At 36.5% G+C, this 26,556-nt stretch overlaps 1 protein-coding gene across 2 annotated transcripts; it reads right to left on the bottom strand.

Moving 5' to 3' along the window:
• Window positions 1-2,190: 2,190 nt before the first annotated feature.
• Window positions 2,191-18,812, bottom strand: LOC124369157 (sex-determining transformer protein 1-like). 2 transcript variants are annotated; one of them, XM_046826943.1, is made up of 4 exons: window positions 18,411-18,812; window positions 12,780-12,900; window positions 11,170-11,340; window positions 2,191-3,053 (listed from the first exon to the last, which is right to left on the bottom strand). In XM_046826943.1, the coding sequence occupies exons 1-4, from the start codon at window positions 18,751-18,753 to the stop codon at window positions 2,387-2,389; spliced, it is 1,302 nt and encodes a 433-aa protein (XP_046682899.1). In that variant the 5' UTR covers window positions 18,754-18,812; the 3' UTR covers window positions 2,191-2,386. The 2 variants fall into 2 exon arrangements, with proteins under 2 accessions (XP_046682899.1, XP_046682901.1); XM_046826945.1 differs by having other exon boundaries at window positions 11,170-11,310.
• Window positions 18,813-26,556: the final 7,744 nt, after the last annotated feature.

Here is a 26,556-nt window from a genome sequence, read left to right as displayed (position 1 = left end):
GGTATCTTGTTGAGTGTTGCACATATATTACTTTTTCTATCCATATTTCAATCTATCCAACTCAAATATATTAACTTGTCATATCCATGGGTTAAGTATGTTAATGTACATGTGTTTTGTTATTTTAAAATTAAAACACAAAAAAGTGTGGTTCCATAATGCATAAGTTCTGATTATGATTAAGAAACAAAAAGTTACATCTTTAATTGTAGGAATAAAATGCTTCATGACAAATTTTACCAAATCACAGAATAGTGAGACTAGTGGATTGATGTAGGAAAATATACTTTATTTGTGTTACTGATTTTGAAAAGGGATTAAATTATTTTTATACAGTAAAATAATAATAATTTGGTTCTGTTCCCTATCTTCTACACCTTTTGCCAGCTTTTAGATGTGTTCCAGATCTACTAAGCCTGTCCGTTCAGTCCCTGTTCTTCCAACTACGTGTTTCAGCAGTACATCTGTGTTGTGTCATGATTTTTCATTTATACTTCTCTTGACTTGGATCTGGATGTCAGGTATAAGTTTATGATGTATATATATATATATATATATATATATATATATATATATATATATATTTACAACTTTGACTTTGGTGTTCATTGCAACTTTTTTGAATGAATTGTTTAGTTAAAAAAAAAATAATTAACCTGCTTTTGGATTTGACACCTAAGAAGAAAGGAGATACCAGTTCTAGAATATTGTGTTTCTGTTGTAACACACAATAGCAAATTTCCAAAATCCTGTTAACATTTTCAGTTGAATTTAATATCAATGTGAAATACTATGCTGTTCGAATTAATTGGGACAAACATGTTTTTCTGGTCTTTGTTAGTTTGTGATAACTGGTGATGTCCCAGACCGCTTCAAACCGGTTATAACTGCATAGAAGTAGTGTGCTGGATTGACCTTGACTGTAAAAAACTTGTTTGACTGGTTTTGGAGTGTCATTCCTTCAGTTGTGAGCCTTTCTTTGTGGCGGTCGGTGGTTGTGGTACTGTGTTCCGTTTATTACGTGCTTCTTCAAAGATGGATATAACACCTAGGAAGCGTGCTAAAGTTGTTGCTCTTAATGAACACACGTCTATGACTGTGAGAGATATAGCTACAGCAGTTGGTGTGGGAAAATCTAGTGTTTCCAGAATTTTAAAAACATATCAAGATTCCGGATCATTGTCTCCAAAAAGAAAAGGAAAATGTGGGCGCAAACGTAAAACAACTCCAAGAACTGACAAAATTCTAATAAGAAATAGCAAAATAAATCCAAGAAAGACAAGCACAGACCTTCGAAGGGATTTGTTGGATTCTGGTATTGAAGTGAGTACTTCAACTGTAAGGAAAAGACTTCTGGAAGTTGGTCGAAAGGCAAGAAAACCGAAGAAAAAACAATTTCTTACTAAGAAAATGATGCAAAAACGTTTAGTATGGGCTAAGAAATACCGATCATGGACTGTAGATGACTGGAAAAAAGTTATTTTCAGTGATGAATCACATTTATTTGTGCAGGGATATCTATCAAGTGTTGTTAGGCGGAGTGAAGGTGAACCTTTGCGAGAAGGTCATATCCAACAGACTGTTAAACATCCTTCTAAACAGATGTTTTGGGGTTTTTTTACCACAAATGGTACTGGGAGCTTAGTTCCCATCAATGGGATGATGAATTCAGCCAAATACATCGACATACTACGCAGTCGGATAGTTCCATTTATGGAAACATTTGATGGAACATTTCAACATGACTTAGCCCCTTGCCACAATTCAAAATTGGTCAAGACTTTTATGCGGGAAAACAAAGTAAAAGTGCTTGATTGGCCTGGTAACTCACCCGACCTAAATCCGATTGAGAACTTATGGCATATTCTCAAGAAACGTTTAGCTAAGATGGATTGCACTACAAAAGAAAAAATGATAACAAGTGCTATACAAGTTTGGTTTCACGATGATGAAGTCAAGAACATGTGTGCTAAACTAGTGGAGTCAATGCCAAGACGTGTAGGTGAGGTCATTTCTGCTAAAGGAGGACATACTTCATACTAATGTATTGATTGTTCAATCTAAATAAGGTATCTAATGATTAAAAACTAATGTTTTAGGAAAAAATTGGTTTTTTTCATTTGTCCCAATTAATTCGAACAGCATAGTAAGTATATTTTAGGCTAATGTACATAAAGTTCTAAATTGGGATTACAATTCTATAAACATACATTTATTGTATAGATTATGTTCAATTTTAGGACTAGTTTTTGTTTTCATACATTTTTTCATATTAATTACATATAACATTTTGGAACAATAGATATACATTAAGAAAATACCATAACAGAAAAATGGAGAAAGAACTCTGAAGATATATTGAACTTATGACTAGGAATACTGTGACTTATCCAAACAAGATAGAGGAAGATGGGTTTTGTGATAGATTCAAGGGATAACTGAAATTTGTGTCATCTTCACACGGGAGAGGACAAGCAAGCTCCTCATCTAATCTATGTAGAGTAGTAAAAGAAAGTTCTTGTTCTATCGTTTGTGATTTACGGGAGGAGTCAGGTGGTGTAATAAGACTGATACATCGCTGAGGCATGACAGCAGGCATCTTGGGAGTACTGGTGTAGGAAGGAGTCAGTTCAGGAGTAGGAGTCGACGGTGTCCATGGTGGGGACATGGGCCTAGGATCTGCTCTCACCAAAACGGTTGGCCTTGTCTGGTTTAATGAACGACAAGAGTCCATAATTTCCTCCATTTTAGCTGCTCGCAACCACCGTTTCTTGGGAAGTTCTTGTTTCATTTCAAGCAAATTATCTTTTGTGGGTTTTGGGGTTTCAGGTGTAGTTGAACATTGTGGGGATACTCGCACTGGCCACTGACTGGTTTCTGAATACAAGCTTTTTAAAGGAGATTTGCACTTATCTTCCATTTTCAGTAGATTTTTAATTGCTCTTTTCTTTTTTGGAGGTGTGCAATGAATATTGTTTTCCACTTCATCAACTCCAGTTTTACCATTTTCTGTTTGCTTCATTGGTTGCTGTTCCTTTTTTTCTTTTTTGTACCTGGAAAACAGTAATAAGATTTATAACGAGTACTAACAAACCAAGTTATATTTCTACCACTAACAGTTATATGCAACTCTGGCCATAACAATTTGAAATATAACTGAGAAACTAAACAAAATTACAAAGATCACATTGTTTATTGTCCAGGACAAAGTATAACCTTTGACTTTACCAAAGAATAAACTTTTTATTGATGAGATTGAGAGACAAAAATATTATGCTGTGAGTAAAAATACAAAGATTAGCACTATCATGATGTGAGTACTTTTGCTTTGAGTTGTAAATCCTTTTAAGTAGTTTTATGAAAGATTCAAGGGATAACTGAAATTTGTGTTATCACATGAGGAGAGGACAAGTGAGTTCCTCATCTAATCTCTGAAGAAAAATAAAACAAAGTTCTTGTTCTGTTTTATGTGATTTACACAAATGATTCTATACGGATTTTTCACAAATATTCTTTATGTTAAAGAATGTTTTATTCAATGCGGCCGGCCCCAATCGGTTCCAGAGGACCAGTGTGATACTGAAGGGCCATGACTGCAGTTGTAAAGCATTCAACACAATGCTTTAAAAAATTTCCACATCAGTTAATCTTAATTATACTTTTTGCCGTAGAGAATGGTAAGTATATACACTTTTAATTTGATAAATTGAACTTAAATATCTTACTGTCCGTGTTCACCCAACAAAAATGTGCAATGTCATTATAATTACTGTTTTTGATGTTTGTCATTAAATACAACAAAACCCAAAGGTTTCAGTGCATAAACATATTTTTAGCACTGTTGATTTATTTACTTGTTGAATATCAGGCAGACTGCTGAACAGGAGCATGTGGCTGTTTTACTCCGTCTATTATTTTGAGGAACACCAGCTGACCTTAACTGAAGTTGTATAGCAACAAGTAATATTAATTAGATAAAGTTGAATCAAACCAATGCCATCATTACATCTTGTCATTTCATCTACAAATTTAAATGATTACATTATGAGCTATTAAATTTGACATAAATCTATAATTTTTTTACTAAATTTTTATTTTACATTGTATAAGATTTGATAAAATCTAATTTATCACTATTTATTTTGATCTAAATATACTGTCTCTCCTTGCGTTTCCCAAAATCTATTTAAATAATAACTAAGGTTTTGTTCTTGAATTATGTTTTACTATTTTACTGTAATTTATATCCAGGCATCAATTAAAATACTCTTCAACAAACTTTTTCTTACTAATTTCCTGATTTTACTCATACAGCAATAACAGATTTTATCCATGCAAAATAATTTGAAACTTATTAACAGAAAACAAATTTTGAGTTTAACTCATGAAATACTTTTACGGGTGAAGCAGGCCAAGGTTCTGATACGGTTAAAATTTAATCCAGCAAGACAAAAATTTCCATCTGGATAAATATTCTTCTACTAGAATGAATCATAAAACCCCATATTCTAAACCAAATTTTAAACAGTAGTAATGACCTGAATAAATTAAAACAATTTCATTGGAATCCATTCAACAGGCATCATTGTGGATTCATTCCAATGGATTTTTATTTAATGAAAATGACAGCACATAATTTTTAACCTGAGAAGTAAACTACAATATTTACTCTGATATTGAGTTGTTGGATAATGTAAAGTTGTTAAGTGTTTGTGTGGATCATCGTTTGACATGGGGACCCTACATTGATCAGCTACCATCCAAACTCTTGGATTGCTTATCTCCTAAGATGTCTCACTTGTTGCATACACACTGATTATCTCAGAAAGGCCTATTTTGATTTCTTTCAATTAGTGTTCATATATGGCCTAATTCTATGGGGAAACTGCAGCAAGATAGCAGAAATTTATACAAAAGAAAGCCATTTGAATTATAGCACATTCACATTGTCAACCATTAGCTCACTGTAGACCTATTTTAATTTAAAATAAAATTTAAACCATATCTAACTTTATACAGGTATATACTCTACATTCTCAAACATCCTGAATCTCTGAAGACATATAGTGACAGACATACATATAACACTAGATATAGAGACTATTGATAGTCACACAGTAATCACTTTGAAGGTCTACAACTGTTCAAGACCACTTATCTCTAAATATAACTACAATGAGTTTAAACAAAAATGTTATTCCTGTCTTTTAGTCAATCCATTTTATTCCTTAAAATAACTTTTTGACTGTAGGACTGTTAGTTTCTAGATATAGCCTACATAGTTCCAAGGAAATCGCGAAATGCTGAAACAAGATGTAAAACAGCTTAAATGATTAGATTTTACACGTTAATGTCATATTTTTTTTTTTATTTATACAGACTATATTTTTAGATTTATCAATGTTATATAATTCTGTTATTGTAACTTTGTAAAGTTTTACTAACTTGTTATTTATTCATTTTTTACGTACCTTGTGACTGTTTTGGCAAATTCGCATTTTGGTTACCAATTTTCCTTATCTGGACTTGTGCTAAGTTTTATATTTTATACATGACTTGTGTCGATTCTTGTGAAAGTTTTATAGCAATAAACATTCTTATTCTTAACATGCCTTTGAACAAAATTGACAACTTTATGACACATTATATTTGAGCTCAAAGTTAACACAGAAGGAGTCTGTATAAAACAAGTAGCTGGAGTTTCCTGACAATAGACTAGTGAATTTAAATAAATTAACAAATTTCTATAAAATTTGTTTCATACATCAAACACTTTTAATTTACTATCAAACATTTTGGCAACTGTTCTTTAGAACAATATGGGTGTGATTCTGGTTGATTTCCTTGAATGAAGCTCAACAATCAATGTAGAAAGATATTGTGAAACACTGCAGAAACTTCAGTTGCAAAACAAGTTTCTTGGAAACTGACCTAAAACATATAGTTTTTTCATGATAATGCACATCCACACACAGCCAATCATACCAACAGCTTATGGATGATTTTGGATGAAAGATGTTTCGATAATCCTCCATACAACCCAGATCTAGCACAAAATGACCCACCTTTTTCCAGCTATGAAGATCTGGTATGTAATGCCGGGCTAACGTCAGAGTTTACCCGTGGTTAAGATCTCAGGCAACGGATTGTTTATTGTTTATTTATTTATTGTTTATTGACATTCTTTTGTACATTATCATAGAGATAAGAACAAGGGTCATAGAAATACATGTTAAAATTCAGTGGTTAGGCATTGTCAGTCCATTGATAAAATTCATCAAGTTGGTAGAAAGAATGTAGCCAGCACTTCAGGAGTTGTCCAAACTGCAGCCTGCTGGTCTTCTTCTGGAAGGGCATTCCATAACTTGGCTCCAGCGTAGGTCGGTTTCCTTTCTGTGGCTGTCAGTCTGTGTACAGGGAGTTGGTAGCTAGAGGCATGTCTGGTGTTGTAGCTGTGAATTTGGGCACCGGTTCTTGCTGCTTCGGGTGACTTGAGGTGGAGAAAAGAGACTGCTTCCAGAATGTAAAGATTCACTACAGTGAGTATTTTCAACTCTTCAAAGGCTTGACGACAGGATTATTTAGGCTGGAGACCCTTTAGAACCCTGATTGCTCTTTTTTGGTGGATAAGGAGCCGCTGCAAGTTGCTTGTTGTAGTGCCCCCCCATGCCGCAATCCCGTACCGGAGGTTAGATTCATAGAGGGCGTAGTAAGCTATCTTTGCTGTTGCTGTGTCACTAATATTTTTTATTCTGCGGATTACATAGTGCTGTGCTGAGCTTCTTGCAAAGGGAATCTACTTGGTCAGTCCAAGCAAGACGGTCATCAATTAATATACCCAGGTACTTTGAAGTAGTAGTTTCCTCCAGATTTGGTAGCCTACCTGTTGTTTCTTTGTGTCTTCCTAGGACCAGCTGCTTCGTTTTATTCTCATTTATAACAAGATCATTTCCTTGGCTGTATTGTATTGCCATGTTTAGTGCGTTGTATGCTGCTATTTCAAGTTTTTCAGGTTCTTTTTGAACAAGGAGGAGGACCGCATCGTCAGCATACATCAGTATATGGCTATAGTCTTGCATGTAGCTAGGGAAGTCATTTGTGTATAAAATACACAAAATAGGCCCTAGTACAGATCCTTGTGGTACACCACGATTAATGATCTGTGGAAGTGATTTTATCTGTTGTGTTAATCCATTGCTGGTGTGGTTTATTTCGACAATTTGTCTTCGTTCTGTTAGGTAGCTTTTTATCCAGTTGTATGATTATCCTTTCACCCAAGATTTGTCAGTTTGTCTAAAAGATGTGTATGGCTAAGGCAGTCGAAGGCCTTAGAGTAGTCGAGCAGGATAGTAGTAACTGTGTTGCCTTCTTCCAGTTGATCTGTTAGGAATTCGACAAGGCTAATAAGTGCTGTTGTTGTTGATCTTCCAGTCTGAAAACCGTGTTGTTATGATGTAAGCAGTTTGTTGATTGACAAGTGTTGTAGGAATCTGCTCAAAAATAATTTTTCCATAACTTTAAAAAAAGTTGGTATCAGTGATATCGGCCGATAGTTAGCAAGTTGTTTGGTGTTTCCTTGTTTGAGCTTTGGATAAACTTTAGATATTTTTAAAGCAGATGGAAATGTTCCAGAAGTGAAAGATTTGTTAATGACATTCACTAGAGGACCAACTATTTCTTCTTTACATATTTTCAACAATTTTGTAGAGACACTGTCATATCCAGCTGAGATTTTGGTTTTCAATGATCGCATTAGTTTATCTACCTCTTCTAGGGATGTCGGTTGTAGTATTAAATTTGGAATATCTGGATTTGCGTCTGATAGTGTTCTTTGAACACTGTCTTGGTTTTGATGTATTGTGTCTTCGGCTATGTTTATGAAAAAATTGTTGAAATGTTCTGCAATTTTGACTGGGTCACTTATCAGTTCTCCCTGTATGTCTAATGCTAAGGGCAGGGGCTTATCCTCTTTTGACTTCCTCTCTGAATTTTTGATTTGCCATATTGCCTTTGATTTGCTATCTGCACCTGTTATCACATCAATGTTTTCTTTTCGTCTCAGATGTTTCAGCCTAAGGTCATATTCTTTTTTTAATTGAGCTGCATTATTTTTGTCAATCTCACTTCCAGTTATATTGTGTAAGTCTTGAGCTTCAATGTAATGTCTCCTCAACTGCGTTGCTATGGGGTCAGTCAGAATTTCCTCATTTCGTTTTGTTTTAATTCTCATTTTTGTTATAGGGCAAGTCATATCTATTGCGTTAGAAAGAATACTGCTAAAACTGTTGTAAGACTCCTCTGCATTCGTTGAGCTGTAGACTGCTTTCCAGTTTTGATGGTGAAGGAGAGCTTTTAACTTAAGCAAATTTCTTGTACTCATGTTTCTGCGCTCAGCCGATGGTGGTGGGGGTAAGTAGTTATCCAAGTTGATAGTACAGAGCTGTCCTGTGTGGTCTGAGATTGCTGTGTTTAAAACCTTAACATGCAGCTTTTCTAGCTGCAGGTTAGTGTATACACAGTCTATGGATGTTCTGGAGGTTGGTGTGATTCTAGTGTATGGGAGGTCCAGTCTCTGGATGTTGTAACTAGTCAAGATTTTTGTCATTAGCATGTAGTCATTCTTTTTTGCCTTGCTGTCAATATTAATGTCACCCATGATTAATACTGGCTTGTTAGTTGGTAAGCGTTCTAATGCGTCAGATACAACATCCAGACCCGCCTCCAAATTTCCTTTAATCCTGTAAACCCCAACTAGGTAGAGACTGGACTTGCCAAGTTCAATCTTAGCAATTGCTACTTCACATATCATTTCCATACTGTATTCGTAAGTGTCAATTGTTTCAATTTGACATTTTAAAGTGTCATTTGTGAATATAGCAACTGCTCCCTTCTGATGGTGTTTTCTGCAGTATTCTGCTATCAGTGAGTATCCTATTAGTCTTGTGTTTGACAATGTGTCTTTTGTCAGTCCATGTTCCGTCACGATCAATAGGTCAGGTTTTAAAATGTTGAGGAGGGTGTTCAGGCGTTCGATTTTGTTCACATTCTGTCTGTGGTTTGATGTAGGATAGTAAGGGGTTTATGTTTCACCTTCTCTGGAACAGGGCTGTGTTGTATTGAACTGTTTAGGAATTGATTCCTTGTTTTTTCCAATGCTCTAAAAAAGAAACATGATTTTGCTCTGTGGGAGGAGTATCAGGCTGGTGAACATCTGCTATTACTTGGATTTGTTGACCAAATGTAGATGGTGATGATGGAAGCATGAGAGGCTGAGCATAGGTGGTGAGCATGGATGGTGCAGGTTCAGTATTTAGTTGTTGAAAGAGTTGACTATAGTTTCTAGGCATGTGGTCAATATAAAAATTTACGTGTTTAATGTAAAACCCTTCTAGACTCTCATTCTCAGCTCTTTTTTAGCATTAATTGGAGGTCCTTGCATTACTTTTACGTTGTTTTTAGTTAAGTTAGCAGGTTGTTGCCCTGGGTTGTTTGATTTTTTGCAGCTTTTGCAACTTGCAGAGAGAAACTAAACTTATTTCTATTTGCCTTCTTGCCTGTTTCAGAATGGAGAGAGTGCTTATTTTTGTTCTCTGAAGGTGTGATCAGTTTTTTGTTGCAGGTTTGGCTGTCTCCTGTAGTCATAGTTTGGCCTAATACTGTTATTGGCATGGTCGAGGTGTTTTTCAGTTTTTTATTGCAGGTTTGTCTGTTTCCTGTCACTGATAAAGGTGTAGTCATTAAATGATCCAGTTTTTGAATGCAGGTTTGGCTGTCTCCTGTAGTCATAGTTTGGCATAATACTGTTATTGGCATGGTCGAGGTGTTGTTCAGTGTTTTATTACAGGTTTGTCTGTTTCCTGTGGTCAGTGATAAAGGTGTAGTCATTGAATGGTCCAGTTTTTGACTGCAGGTTTGACCGACTCCTGGGGTTGTAGTTTGGTTTGGTTCAGTCATAGGTATGGTCAAGGTTTTGCTTTGTCTTTGATTAGTTAAAGTTTTAATAATGACCTCTATGTGATCTACTTTTGTTTTAATTTCGGACATGCCCAATAGGAGAGCAACGTGATTACTCTCGATTAATGGGGTAACTTCCTCTGGAGGAGAAGTCTGTGAGTCAGAGTCTTTAAAAGTTATAGTCGGCACTTCATGACTTTTAATTTTCTTTTGCAGCCCTGAGATTAGTTTTCTCTAGTTCTCCTATTCTTATTGCATAGTCATCTACAAGTTGACCTAATTTTAGGTCATTCTCCTCATAGATACTCTGAGCTTCTAGTTGTAGGTGCCTCTCTTCATTATGTTGGGCTTGAAGATCTGCGTTTAATTGTAATAAATGTTCTATTTTACTCATGTGTTTACTTTTTTCAGCTTCCATTTCTTCCAATTTCCCCTCCATACTAATCAGTTGGTTTTTTAGCTTCAATGCCTCTATCATTTTCTGCCACCAATGCTGATCCAATTTTGGCGGCCAATTGCAGTTCATCTTCTCGGCTGTTAGAGTTATCTAAAAAATTATTTTCAATAAGTTCCTGAATTGTGTCTGAACTGTTAATTGCTGTGTTGTCAACTATTTCTTTGTTAGATAGGCATGATTGGTTTATTGCTCTACATTTTATGCACTGCCAATGTTTGGTTTCATGGATACCAGTAGTTAGTTTTTTAAAGTTCTTTTCTGTAATGTTTTGGCAACCCGCATGGTACCATTGTTCACATAAGCCTGTGCATTTTATACCAGAGTACTTTACCCCAATATTGCAAGTACCACAGGGATATTTAGGGGGCATTTTAGAGTTTAATTTGAACCAGAGTTTAAATGGTGTTTCCAGACATTTTACATATCCTGCACGCACGCACGCACACACACGCACACACACACACACACACACACACACACACACACACACACACACACTTGGTAATTGTTTATTAGCCAATCTGCATAAATAGCCAATATATTTTAATGGCTGAATCATTCAATTGCTCGGACACAGAATACAGTTATTGATATAATTCAACACTAAGTAGTGATAAACATTATTTTTATCAGTAAAGACAAAACTGTGTGCTGACATCATAGAAAATTTGCAATACTTCATCATACAATGTAATGGATAACAATGGAAAAGTGAAGAGATGAAGAAACTTAGTCAAGATAAGCATGGTGTGTCCTACCTCTCCAGCCACTCTTTTATGGCAACTGATTGGAAGGGGTTTGTCTCAACAGGCCGCAACACTGACGTGTCACTGCGGGAAAGAGGCAGGAATGGGTGCTCTTGACAGCGACGGTTTGCATGAGTAAACCTCATACCACACCTGCAACATGCCCAGTTTCCTGAGTTCTCTCTAAAATAACAAACATTTCAATTTTATTACATCAACTACCATAAAACTATTATAAACAAATTGATCTACAGAAATATTATTAATATGATTCAATTTTATGGTGCAAACCCTCACAATATTTGGTAATTTTACTGTAATTAAAGTAAATGTAATGTGTTATCTCCTCCATTGCCTGAAGCTCAGAAGGCTAAAACCAATTCATAACAAGGCCTAAATGTAGCAATCTCTTTCTTTTGGTAAGAAGTTTTTTAATTTTGACTAACTCTTAGTAAAAATGTCAGGTTGATAATGTATATTTTGAAAGTCAACTATAATTAAAACACAGCACTAGCTATAAACTTCCTTCTTTAGGGACAAAGATATAACTTAACTAAGTTTTGCAAACACAAACAAACCACATGCTGAAAACTGCAGAAGCAGAGTTTAGCCGTCAAAAACAATTCGGAAACTGATTCTAAAGAGTGAGTAAGTAGAGCTATTGGCTTTTGTTTGGTGCCAATAACTTACTTATGCTGCAGAATGAGCTACCTATCTCAAAACTTAGCTAGTGCATAAGTATGAGTCATCTTCATCCTCCACTTCACACAAGAGCACATAATATAGTTCACTCCAAATGCAGTGTGGTCACTTCCAGTCATTTCTTCAAGTGAGCGCATTGTATTATTCAATGATGCTTGGATTTAGAGCAGTCTATACAGAACCAACCCAACTTTGAGGTTGAGGTTGGTAACTGAACCTCAAGGAGGATCATATTGCAGACAGAACATTTAGCTGTGGTCAATATTTAATATGAGATATTGTTTTATAATGTTTTATTTAATACGCCTTGTTTTAGAATGCAATCATGTGTATAATAATTACTGTTGGAAACATTATTTCAAAGTACTAGTTAAGTCAGCCTAGCTGGTACAAATCTATTACTCAGTACTAAAATCCATTGTCACTTTGCTGTTGACGGAAATAAATTGTTGTTGGCTGGATTTGGCTTGCAAGCCGAAGACGGAGACCATTAGACTAGATGATCGAGACCTATGAAGATCACAAGAATATAGATTTGATGTCGAGTTGGAACTCGATTATGGAATTTTAAGTTTTTAACTGTGATAAATTGAAAACTACAAAATTCCAGCCGCCCATATAATAATCATTAATGTTAATGATTAATTGGAATCCTTATTGTATAAATATTTAATTATGATTCCAATTGAACATAAAATATTCTTGATATTTATAAATACAGGACACTATTTATTTTAAGTATATTTTTTCATAGGCTTACCACATAAGTTAAATAGCAATAAGATATGGAGCTAACAGTAATGCAGGTACTTTTCTACAACTAAATTACTTAAGAAGGCAGTAAAAAATTTTAAATTATTTAATAAAAAACCCTTGTTTTCTTTATTTAAGTACCTGAAAACCTTGTAAATAAAACTTACCCAGCGAATGAGCACACAAATGGTTTTTCACCAGTGTGTAGCCTTTGATGGGTTTTCAGCTGTCCACTTTGAGTAAATGCCTTTGAGCACCCTGGATAGTCACAAGTATACGGCCTTTCCCCTAAACACATCCAATCATTTATAAAATTATGTTTATTCTTCTTAATGTATTAAATATCATATATTATCTATAAATAATTACAGCATAAACTAATAATTTAAACATGTGGATGTTTTAACTATTTATTCAGTTAAATTAATATCTAATAGGTACCAGATTTTTCAAATGAATGTAAACAAGCAGTAATTAGAAAACAATTAAAACAATTCTAATTGCAAGTTTATAGGTATAGCACATATAAATAACATCAAAAATAAGAAACTAAAACTCTTTTTAAATATTTTATTTTGTAGACATATGTTTCAACAAATAAATAAATAAGCAGATAAGTAAATATACATATACACAGAACATTTAAACGTGTGTTACATTTATAGAGACACAGTTGTAGTTTTGATCAGTGTTCCCTATTTAATATTATAATTTTTTTTTTTTCAAAAATTGATTTTTGTTTTGTTTTTAATATGAGTATTTAGAATATTTTGAGATTCTTTGCTGCAATTTATTCCTCAAAACATTCTAAATATAAATCTCATCTATTATTTTCGACATTAATTATAAAGATAACCCTATTGATGTGGAGCTCATAATACACCACATATATAAGTCATGGAAGCATTAAGTTGAAAAAAATCTTCAAACAGGATTTTAACCTGGTCTGGATTTTAACTTTTTTATCATCATAGGCCCTTTTAAAATTACAGATAATTTCAACTACATGTTCACAAACACAAATAACATTATTTAAACACTAACAAACTGAAGGTAGATAACAGATCTGATGAGAGAAATTTCTCAATACATTGAGTAACTGTTGTGACAACTTTATATAAAATTCATAAACGAAAAGTAAATACTATAATTATGTCACTGAAATTAAACCCTTCAGTTGACATAAACGAGATGAGCAAAACTTAGAAAAATGTGAATCTGAAGTACAAGAAATGAAAATTGTCTTGACTAACATCCAATTTAATTTGTACCCTCATTTTCAAGTCATAGAAAAAATCTAAGGTTTTTAATTATAAATCATCTGGAATATTTCATTGTTTTAACACCAAATCAGCATAGATTTATAAATCATCTGGCATATTTCATTGTTTTAACACCAAATCAGCATAGATTTATAAATCATCTGGAATATTTCATTGTTTTAACACCAAATCAGCATAGATTTTTAAAACCAGATGAACACCATTACTGTCTTACTGACTTCATCATTAACAGTATGATGACAGGAAACATAACAGCCATTTGGCTTAACCAACATGTTTGAATTACAGAAACACAAATAATTTGCAGCTACAAAAGCTGCGGAAGTAAGGATCCATGGATGAGCTGAAAAACAAGAGAAATTGACTTTGAGAGACCAGACAGTTGAAGTAACTCACAGAACAGATGGAAAATCATATCCATTGAGGTCAAAACCAATACAAATCGTTAAAAGAGTTCCTAAAGGACACAGTATATTTTTTACACATCTATGATCTGTCAACATTTCTAGACCATTTCTCTTCAGTAATATATGGGGATGATAAACAACACTAGACATCTAATATAAACAGTTAGGACGCCAAAGACACATTAATTGATAATTGGAAGTAAGAAACAAAGTTTTGCAGAATAAGTGAATTAGTCTATAGATAACAGTTGTGAAAAATCATGGAGTGATATTGATAACAATGTATCATGGATAAACACATTGACAACCTTTTTAACATTTAAATTAGTTATAGTTATGTCATCAGAACAATAAAAACCACAAGTGACACGAAGATCGCCAAAATTCCATAGCCAATATGAGACATAAGTGGTTTAGATTAAAATTATGTCTCAAATAACCAACAGCTACCTTCAGAGTTGATTTTCTTGTATAGACTACATGGCTGAGGTTAAAAAAAAATTCTTAACTTTCAATTTCTTTGCTTATTCATATATTATAATTTTAATGTTTACAGTTAAGGTAGTCAAAGGTTTTAACAATCTAGACTTGACTAAATACAAGATACTACAAGATTTATTCAAAATTATTAGACTTCAAATACACATTTTAAGTATAGGATTTTATATATTTTTGTTATCTTATCAGAAATCTTGTAAGTATGGTACTTGTAAGCACAAATTTGATTATTTAAACAAATTCTGGTGTCTGAATAAAATTGCAACGCCATGCGCTCTTACACTAATGATTTTTTTCTTTTTCCCAGGGGTCCAGAACAACTGGCCATTGAATTTTTCTTTATTCGTGTCATGCTAGAAAAACATAATAAACAAAAACCAGAATAGCCAGCAGTGCTGGCCACCTAATGTGAAAGGACATTTCTAAGAAGACCCTCCTAAGCACAAGAGTTTAACATAAAGTCTAATCTTTTACTTTAAGCTTAAATGCTCCTTAATTCCACTATCTGAAGATCTTAACAGTAAGTCAGTAATTAATTTTTCTACATGTCTCTAATTTATATCTAAAACGATTTACAACGGTCTGAAATCGATAACATGCACATCAGTATCAAAGTCATGGGACGAAAGATCTAGACATTACTCTAAAAGAAATAGTTTGAAATCTGAATCTGAGCAAGTGTGGTTACACAATGATGAAGGAGCTTCACGACCACTCTAATTTCAGGGAGATAATATGATCAGTTCAATGGAAAAAATTGGAAAGTGACACATCTAACCATCAATCAATCAATATTTATTGGACATGTTTTACATGTATAGTAAAGTATGTCAATATTAAATGTTCAGAGCTCAAATTTTGTACATTCTCCCCACATTAGGATCACACTCAAACATACAACTCAACATTCTTGCATCTCACATCCTTGCCAATTTTTCACCTAAAGCGTCAAAGTCAATCTTCTGATTGGGAGATCTCCCAGTCAAATATCAAAAACTTGGTAACATTATAAAATGCTTGTGACGCTAAAAAGCATTTCAAACAAGTTTTTTTTTTGCAAATTGAGTGCTATGACATTCTTTATCTAAATGGGCAGCTTGTTGATGAAGTAAACACCTGCCTGTGAGGGCAGATGTTAGTAAACCACTGATATGTGTCTACCAGTTCTTTGTTTCCCCTGCCTCTGGTCTCATATGAATGAGTGTCTTGACCACTTGTAATGGCACATTTAGACATACAGAACAGAGTTATTTTGAAAATGTAGAGACATGGCAGAGATAACAGCTGCAACTGAAGGTTTCTCTACAAGACTCTGAAATTCAAATGAGCGCTTTATTTGAAATACTTGCTTCTACAATTTGAAAACTATCATGAAGTAGTTGTTTGCACAGGTCCCACACAGTACCACTCCATAAGTAAGGTGAGGGTAAATCAAGCCATAATATGCTGTCATCAAAACCTGAGTTGGACAATACTTGGCTAAGAACCTCAAAACATAAATGGCTGAGGATAATTTGGTGCAAACATGTTCAATGTGGTTCTTCCATGTAAACCCTTAATCTAGGTATATCCCAAGAAATGTTAGTGCTGCAGTCTTCTTCCAGTATTGTATCGGGCAACATAACGGCAAGGCTACATTCTGAGTCTGCAGGTCACAGAGCAAAGTTTATGACATTGGATTTTGAAGTGTTTTGTTTTAAGATTGAGGCTGTTGAAATGTTGAACAAGATTGTTAATTTGAACTAAAAAGTCCCATTTTTTCAAAAGAAATTTGATTTTCCACTGAAGCAGTTGTGTCATCAGCACACTGCATGACTTAACCATGCGTAGTGATGACCCATGTCATTGACATATATGACAAACAGAATTGGCCTGGGAATTGATCCCTGGGGAACCCCTTAGTTCAACTGGATTGGATTTGAAAACTGATTTGAAATGTGGAAAACTTGAGTTCTGTCACTTAGAAATGATCTAAGTCACACATATGGCATGCCTTAGATTTCATGTGATTCCACTTTTTCAAGCAGAGTTATGTGGTCAGCACAGTCAAATGCCTTTGATTAAGGCACCTAGGGTGGTATTTCAATTTTCTAATTCCACGACAACCAAGTCAACCAGACTCACAACAGTATCTATAGTCAATTTACCTTTCCTGAACCCAGACTGTTCAACTGAAAGTCGATTGTGTTTCTCCAAATAGTGCAGCATAATTGTCAAAGGTTTTGCTCAAAACAGGCAAAATTAGGACAGGCCGATAGTTGTTTGTGGAACTGGAATCATCCTTTATGAAACCATTATCCATCTAGAGCGCTGGCCAAAGATGAAGATATGAAAATTAAATTTTTTTATTACATAACACATTATCATAGAATTCCTTGTCGATAGGTTAACTTGTTTTCAGAATTTTCTTAAGTAGTCCAACTTGCTCAATATAAAGGCTTACATCTCTTAAAACTAAATGAAACTGATCACACACTATACAGGATCCATCACACTGAACATAATTCAATCACAACACCTTGAAATTGGTTCCCTGCCGACACAGCCTGTAAGGGCCCTAGTAAAGTGGTGAAAATTATATAAAACTAATCTCATACAACTGAGATTTCACACTACTAATTGATCATATGCATCATGAAACCAATCACTAATGTCTAGAAAAAGGTTTTGTAGTGTTGTTTGACATGCAAGAGCTCTATTAAATTGATAAAAATCCTATGAAACTAATCATATACTGATTACAAATTACTTGAAATCAAACACCATAAAATAAATCAATTGTTTCAAATTCATTCAGTTGTTTAATGTAGAAAATGTAAGTTGACACTTTGCTCTTTAATTAAAAGTATCCTATTAAAAAAAAATATTACTTAGAAATTAAGAGGCCTTTCTTTAAACTATCTTATTAAAAAGGGAATAAGATGAATACATGTTTTACAATGCAGAATAGTTTTTAATTTCCACAATAACATGTTCTATCACCACTGTAGGCTAATATGAAAAGGCTGGGAATAAACTTTTTAGTTAATAGCCTACACTGACGTGAATGTTAAGTGCAATCAGTTTAAACAATGTATACCATACGTTCTTTAATTAGCCTACTTGTTTTTGATAACTAGGCTACGTTTGACACAACGCCCAGTGACGATAAATGTGATTAAAACCAGTCCAGTTTCATGCGCAAGACAGTCTTGTGATCAAAATAGCCTGTGTAAGTTACTCTATTTAATGGCATCCATTTGAACCAATGCCATGATGTTTAAATTAGTTCCCATACTCATGATTAGTTTCTTCAAAATAGTGGCCTAATAAAAAAAACTAGACTTATGCCATCAATATGTATCTATATGAACAGCTCAAAATTTTTTAAATTTACTGATACTCTAGCTTACAATTGTAAGAAATGGTTTGTATTGCCAAGGATAAGTAGTCCCAAACATTATACTATTAATTGGCCTTTAAAAGGTATAAATCAATGAAAAATATTACAGTACTATATTTTAACAGAATTATTTATAGCAAAAATTATTCCAATTTAATTAATCTTACTATTTATTCTTATTAATATAAAGTAAAAATGTTTGTATTTACTACCCAATAACAACCTCACCTGTGTGAGTCCTTAAATGAGCCTGTAGCGATTTCTCCCTAGGAAAAACTCGGCAACAAAACTTGCATTTTATATCACTAACTGAATTGGAACCTTCGATCATTAAATTTCCAATGACCGCAGCCTTTGGCCTTCCCCTTTTATTTTCAAATCTTGACAACTGTTCTTTGGAAGAACAAGATAGGCCTTCACTACACTGACTTTTGGTAGTACAGTCACTAAAACTTGAATTTAAAGAGTCCGTTTCATGAACATTATCGCAAGTCTCATAATAAGATGTATAGTAAGCTATTTCTGGTTTAATATCCGAAAACAAAGCATCAGAACTACAATTAAAATCCATATTTCACTGCAAAGACAAACCATCAACACTAACAGGAGAAGCACATTTATACCACAATACCTGATAGTCCCGCCAAAAGCGGTTTTAATAAACGAAAATTCGCGCGCATCTTTATAGGTCTGTGGTCTTAATAGTGTAGAAGCATTAGAAATAAATGCGTATTACTATACTTATATAATTTATTGTATGCTTATATTTTTTAGTTTGTGATAAGTTAAATCAAAATATCAATAATTTTCAGATAATTTGTTTATATGAAAATACGCTCCAAGACTTAAGCGTACTATGAAAATTTGGACGATACAGCGAAAGAAGAGATAGAATATTTAGAGGTCAATACAAAATAGTATACAAAATTCAAAAACTAACATTTTTAATTGAATTAAAATATTTACAAATTTATAGACGAACTAATAAATTATAATGCCAAGAAGATATATATATATATATATATATATATATATATATATATATATATATACACCGTACATGCTGTGTATGTTGTCATATGCTAGAATTCTTCAACTGTGGCTCTCAGCCTTTTTAAGATCAGCATCAGTTCTGGGCATTACCCGTGGGGGACTGGCATCCTCATCGGCATCAGCCACTGTCCCAGATGGGATCGTGGGTGATGTACCATCCTCGTCTTGTGCTGCAACTTCTAAGGGAGTGTCAGGGCAAGGGGAGGAAGCCACCTTCCCTTGTCACTATTCCAGTGACAAGGGTAGAAAACCTTTCCCCCCTCTTGGTTTGGCCCTGAAATTGAGAGTAGTTACCTATCCCTTCCTTTCCTGATGTCCCTACTCCTACTTTACCAACAACCCCAGACTAAGGTGTTATGCGACCCGTGCTGAGAGTCTCGTGGCACTGGGGGTATATTCAGTGTCATCAACGGAGCCTTCTGGGAACCAGGGGACACCCAGTCGTAATTACCCTTATCTTCCTAATCTGGTCACTGGGAAGATGGACTGCAAACACCCGGTTATCGTGGGAACAGAATGGAGAAGGAAAAAGTAAACAAAAACAAAACTGAAACTCAAGAGGTAAGCGAAACTCAACCAGAAGAGCTACCGATTGGGCAATTAAGAGTGTCTGAGATGACCCCAATGGAGGAAGACAGACTTCTCTTGTCAGAAGGCGAAGTTCGGCCGGAAGAGCCAAAAAAGAAGCGGCTCTCGAGAGGCGAACTACGAAAACGGAGGATTGAAGAGGCTGTCGCTAGAGGTGGGCCGATAATCCCCCGGAAAGAAAGGCAGAAAGGTGGGAAGAGAAAAACCGAGCTCTGATAAAACCACACAACGAAGCCGGTTCCTCAAAAGGGAACTTGGTTGTTGTCGGGGTCCCAGAGCAAGGGAAAACCCATTCAATACCAGCCCAAAAACAACAAACCCCAAGCTATGCAGGTGTGAAGAGGCTGCGATCGCAGCTGGCACCTGAAGTACAAGCAAAGGGAGGTGAGAAAAGAAGGAAGGGGCATGATGGAGGTGGCACAAAGAAGACACCCGAAACATATGACGAAAAGATCTCTGTGGAGAAGCTGGCTATTGTCCGGCTCGAACTCCCAGAAGTTAAACTATCGATGGAAGAAGTCAATAACCTGAAGAAAGTGCTGGGCAAACGCGCCTTTAAGGGCAAAAAACGTTAGGATGTCCGGCTGTCATGCTGAAGGTGGAGCGATAGTGGTTTCTGTGTAAACACAGAAACTAAGGAGTGGCTGGAGAAGCAGGTCCAGGAGCTGAGTCCTTTTAAAGGAGTTCAGCTGAAAATGGGCCCAGCTAAAAGCCTGGTAAAGATGTTTAAAGTCTCAACTTTTATCCCTAAGGACATCGAGGTGGACAGCAAGCAAGAGCTGTTAGAAGCCCTCAAAAACCAAAATGACCTTGACACGGATCAATAGACTGCTGTTGGAGGGAAATCTAGCACCAACGGCGAATTCCTGGTCCTTCATGTGGACGAAGACTCCCTGAAGAAGCCGAAGACTCTGGCGATGCGCCCATTTTTGGGCACCGACAGGATCACCTTCAAGCTGCAGGGAGGTAACGACCAATAGAGGATGACAGCGGTGCTCCAGATAAACCTACACCACAGCAGAGCAGCTACGGCAACACTCTGCCAGAAGATCCTGGCTGACGACATAGGCGTGGTCCTGATCCAAGAACCATGGACCGTTGGCAGTCGTGTGATGGAGATGAGCACCGGTAAAGGTAATTTGATATACGATTCTGGCAGTAACAACCCTAGAGCATGTATATGTGTCAGTAACAAAATCAAATCACTAAAAATGACACAAATGTGTTCTAGAGACACAGCCGTGACAGAGGTTCACTTGCAGACAGGTGATGGCAAGATCAGAATCCTGTTTGCAGCGGTTTACCTCCCATACGATTCTCCAGAACCACCGCCAACCGCGGAGATGAGGCGGATTGTGGAGTTCGGAACCCTTACGCGGAGGCACCTGATTGTCGGTTGCGATGCGAATGCCCACCACACCGCTTGGGGGAGCAGCAACATCAACAATCGGGGTGAGTGCCTCTTGAATTTTATAGTAGAATCTAACTTAGTTATTATGAATCAAGGCCGTAAACCAACTTTTGTACAAAGAAGAGGTACAGGGGTAGAAGAAGAGGTCTTAGATATAACTCTGGCTAGCAACTATATTGCAACTAAAATTTTAAACTGGAGTGTGCTAGATGAAGCATCTGCTTCAGATCATAGGTATATCTCCTTTGACATGAGGTCGTACAAAATAAATGAGACCTATAGAAACCCAAAGAAAACAGATTGGGTAGCTTTCAATGCAGAGCTAAAAAGCAATCTAGTAAGGGAAAATGGGTATCAAGGGCAAGGGGTCGAGGACATGGCGAACTCTTTGCAAAACGCCATGAAAGAATTGTACCTTAAAGCCTGCCCCGTGATAGAAAAAAACTCAAGGAAAAAAGCATGTTGGTGGAACCAGGGGCTGGAAACCTTGCGGAAAAAACCTTCGCAGAGCATATAATACATGCAAACGTGCAGGGAACTGGGATAGGTACTCTGCTGCCCTAACAGAGTACAATAAAGAGGTGAGAAGAGCTAAGAGAAACTCGTGGAGAGAATTCTGTCAGAGTATTGATAAAGCTCCTGACTGCGCTAAACTCCAAACAGTCCTAGCTCGAAGCCCCATAAATGTGGTGGGTACTATACTTAGGGAAGATGGGACTCACACCAAGGATCCTGAGGAGACTCTTCAGTGTTTACTGAATACACACTTCCCAGGATCGTTTCAAACCAGTGAAACGGTTGTTAGTGAATGGCGGCGAGAACCTAGAGATAGCTCGTCTAAGGAGGACTGGAACTGTGCAAAGACTGTTATCAACTACTTAGGGATAAAACGGGCCCTGGAGTCTTTTAAGCCGTTCAAATCACCAGGTCCCGATGGCATTTTTCCCGCTTTACTGCAGGAAAGTGGGGACTTGGTGATACATCTGCTCCTACGACTGTTTCGAACTAGTCTAGCGACAGGAGTCATACCCTCATCTTGGAGGACCTCTAGGGTTATATTTATCCCGAAGCCAGGCAAACCCTCCTATGAGGTTGCAAAAGCTTATAGACCAATAAGCCTAACATCCTTCTTCGTCAAGACCATGGAGAAGGTTCTGGATAGGCATTTAAGGGACACAGTCCTCATCAACCGTCCCTTACATCCAAATCAACATGCCTATCAGAAAGGTAAATCTTGTGAAACAGCCCTACACTGTCTGGTTGGCAAGATTGAGCAAGCTATTGAACAAAAGGAAATAGCTTTAGCAGTATTCCTGGACATAGAAGGAGCTTTTGATAATACGAGTACTCACTCTATAGTGTCTAAGCTTACATCCAGGGGTACGGAGAAAACCGTTGTTAGATGGATAAGTAACATGCTTAAGAGTAGAAGAGCACAGGTATCTCTGTGCGGAGTCACAAGAGAGGTCAAAACGCAGCGAGGATGTCCACAAGGAGGTGTATTATCACCAAGCCTGTGGAACGTAGTTGTGGATGACTTACTCTGGACTCTGAATGAACGGGGTATGTATGCTCAAGGCTATGCAGATGATGTTGTCACACTCATAAGAGGCAAGCATATGGTCACGTGTCTGGAAATGATGCAGAGAGCACTGGCCATTGTGGAGCGATGGTGTGACGAAGAAGGACTTGCAGTAAATCCTTCGAAGACCGTCATGATACCATTTACAAGTATGGTAGGAGGAAACTGGAAATCACACAGCCAGTCCTATGTGGGGGCCAGATACAGATAAGCAGGGAGTTCAAATATCTAGGTGTCAAACTGGATGATAAACTCACCTGGAATTGTCATCTGGAATACATAATCAGATGATCTCAGACTACATTGATGATGGTGAGACGTGCGGTAGGATGCACATGGGGGCTTAGACCCGACATGTCACATTGGCTGTACACCAGAGTCATTAGGCCAATGATGGTGTATGGCTCAGTGGTATGGTGGCCAAAAGTCCAACAGGTGACTGCCGCAAAAAACCTGTCAAAGGTACAGCGGTTGGCATGCTTGGGGACAATGGGTGCCATGAGAGGAACACCAACCGCTGCTATGGAAGTAGTGCTAAACCTCCCACCCCTAGACATATTCGTCATAGGAGAGGCTAGGATGGCTGCCTACAGACTGAAGTGCAATGGGAACTGGCATTATCACCATGCTAGTAAGCACTCCAAGATCGTTGACATTCTCAAACTGGATATTATAGAAATGATGTCTGACAGAATGGCAAAGGTTACGGACTGGGTAAAACCATTTCAAGTCAATATTGTTGAAAGGAAGGAATGGTCAAAAGGTGAGCCTGACTACATGAAGAAGGCTCTAACCTGGTACACGGACGGGTCAAAGACTCTCAAGGGTACTGGGGCAGGGGTCTGGGGAGCCAGACCGAGGGTTCACTTAAGCTTTAGCCTAGGTAAACTGGCAACTGTCTTTCAGGCTGAAGTTACAGCCCTTGCAGAATGTGCAAGAGTTAATGTGGAAAGAGGCTACAAAGGCAAAAACATCTACATTAACTCGGACAGCAGGGCTGCTCTGCAGGCCTAGGCCAACCATGACTGTAATTCGAAGACAGTCTGGGAATGCCATAAGGTCTTGAAATTGCTGGCGAAAACCAATAAAGTTACTCTAACTTGGGTGCCTGGACATAGAGGAATCACAGGAAATGAAGGGGCAGACAGTTGCGCTAACTTGGGAGCCAACTGTCCTCTTACCGGTCCTGAACCAACGTGTGGGGTCTCATATAACTTAGCACGTAGATCAGTTACCAAGTGGATGTTTAACAAACACCTACAACATTGGAGAAACACTGAGGGGAATGTACAAGCAAAACGGATGCTCAAGGGACCATCAAGGAAAATTGCAGCAGATGCCCTTAGAATGAGTAGAACGGAGATCCGAAAGGTGACTGGTTTTATTACAGGTCATTGGATATTCCGAAGCCACCTGAATAGAATAGGTATTCCAGTTCAGAAAACACTGTGCAGGAAATGTGGCGAGGCTGACGATACAGCCAAGCACGTCATATTTGAATGTCCGGCATTACAGAGCAAACGCTCAAGATCCGTAGGTGTTCTTATGCATACGGAAGAGGGGTTGGAACAGGAAAGCATTGTTCAGAAGATCTCATGGTTTTGTAAAGGCCTGGGTTTTGATACAGCTTAAACCTGGGAGAGGGTGCACAATAAGCCATATGGCTGAGAGGCAACTACCAGGCCTAGGAAACCTGGCCCACTGTTACAAAAAATATCCCTGAGCATAAGGACTCCGTATGTTTTTAGTCGCATACAATTGTCTCTAGATACATTCTATTTTGTTTCTAATTCAAAAGATACATTTATTATATACAAGTAAAATGCAAAAATTTGAATACGGATGTAATGTATATTATTTTAGTGATCAACTTACGGTGAAAATAGAAATTAAAAATCAGTAATTCAAAAAGTCTGAGAAATATCAGTCAGCATGGAATAAAATGAAAGTTTCTATTCTAGGAAATACCAAAGAAGGTTTGAGGTCTTTTATACTAAACGTTATGTTTCGGGCTCAGGAGATTGGGAAATTTGCGAAAGGGTACTAGGATAAGGAAGATCTTATTGTAAAGAAAAGTTTTAATGCAGTTTATGTTGTTATATCTACGTCTTAATAAATTGGTCTCCATTCTATTTTTAAAGGTAAATGTGAGTCAGTTTTCTTTCTCGTACCTTGGATATGGGTCAGTTTTGATTAAACATGCAACATTAAAACTAGTTATAGGGATATTTAGTTCTCTAATGTATTTTATTTTGATGGGACAACATCAAAAACCGAAGAGAATGATAGCAAACTCTTCAAAAGCAGACACTGGTAATCAGAAACGATCTTTCACGACACTACCAGAACACTTGAAGTATTCGAACAAGTAAGGACCCTTTTTATATCCACTTGGAGTGTCAACACCCATTTATAATTTGCAAGCCTTACACAAAATAACTGAACTGTAGTTCAAATCCTTTTGCCTTATGAATTATGAAAATGTGTCAGTTTAATTCATCAATCTCTGGTAAAAGGCAAAATATGTACACTAGCCAAGGGCTGTGTCATATGTAAAGGATTTGATATTTCTCAGTTCTTTTACGTGAGTTCCTGTCAGTTTTTCGTTGCAAAAATGCAGTTATGCGATGGTTAGAGTCTCATAATTTTCGCTGTATATAAAATTCGTAAATATGCACGTGAAAAATTCTTACGTTTTATCAGTGGATGTCTTAATACATTTGTTCCAATAAGACCTTTCAGGAGAAAAGAATGTATTGACATTATTCCGATGATACAAGTCTTGTGGAAATAAAATCAGGCGTATCCTGTAGTCTTATGTGATATTCTCCACGACGTCTAGGCTTAGAGGGGATTTAAAGCTAGTTGTCTTTCGTACTGAATAATGTCATTCTTTCCCCGAACCACTTTAGCTTAACAAAGGAGAATTCAACTACTGATGCAGTATATATCACATCGTTTCTAACCCAGGTACTAATCTCGGGCAAGTCAGGTTTGGGGAAAACTGTCCGGCAGTGGCGAGACATAACGGGGCCCGGACGAATATCTTTTCCGGGGCCCGTCAAAGATGAGTACAGTTCTGATTACTAGTGCCAATGAAAAAGTCGGCCATCTATTACGACTGTGCGATACATCTATTACAGTCAAGGCCCAATCTCGTTCGGACTACAACACTCATGAGGAAACACTCCTCATAATGCTATGCTTTAACAAGCTAATAACAAGAAATACAGTTAATAACAAGAAAACACAGATTGTGCATTTTCTGGCAAGTAGTTCATAAAAATTAAACAACATTTACAACGCATTTAAAAAATTAAACGGTTGATATCTAACACAAACTGAACCTTCAGGGCCATATTGAGTTCATTTGTAAGAAACTGATATAATAAATCTTTGTAATAAGAAATCTGTCAAAATTTTCTTACTCCAGGTAAACTTGTCTGCGTATTATTGGTTAATATGCCAATTTTTCTTACATACTGTGGTTATTTGGGATTGCAAAGGTATTAGTCCAAAAATTATAATTAAATGCCATAAGAACTGTCTATTAAAAATAGTGTAAAACTTTGTGTAACGCTTTCGCAAGAGGCTAAGAATCTAATATTTCATCAATCTATATAATTATCTGTGTAAAACCTTTCCAATAGTGAACACTTTTTCAATAAACATCATTATGTTCCCCGACACTCCAGAAGGATAAATGTTCCTGCACGTAGAACTAGCTTATTTGAAAGACT

Source organism: Homalodisca vitripennis, chromosome X (assembly GCF_021130785.1).
Source record: "Homalodisca vitripennis isolate AUS2020 chromosome X, UT_GWSS_2.1, whole genome shotgun sequence".
Classification (NCBI taxonomy): domain Eukaryota; kingdom Metazoa; phylum Arthropoda; class Insecta; order Hemiptera; family Cicadellidae; genus Homalodisca; species Homalodisca vitripennis.
Note: the sequence above shows the minus strand (reverse complement) of the source record. Positions and strands in the feature narration are given on the sequence as shown.

Coding starts and splice junctions, on each gene's coding strand:
- LOC124369157 (XM_046826943.1), bottom strand. CDS start 18,753: ATGGATTTTAATTGTAGTTCTGATGCTTTGTTTTCGGATATTAAACCA. Junction 12,901..18,410: donor TCATTTAAGGACTCACACAG/GTGAGGTTGTTA, acceptor GGATGTGTTTAG/GGGAAAGGCCGTATACTTGT. Junction 11,341..12,779: donor TTTGTGTGCTCATTCGCTGG/GTAAGTTTTATT, acceptor TTGTTATTTTAG/AGAGAACTCAGGAAACTGGG.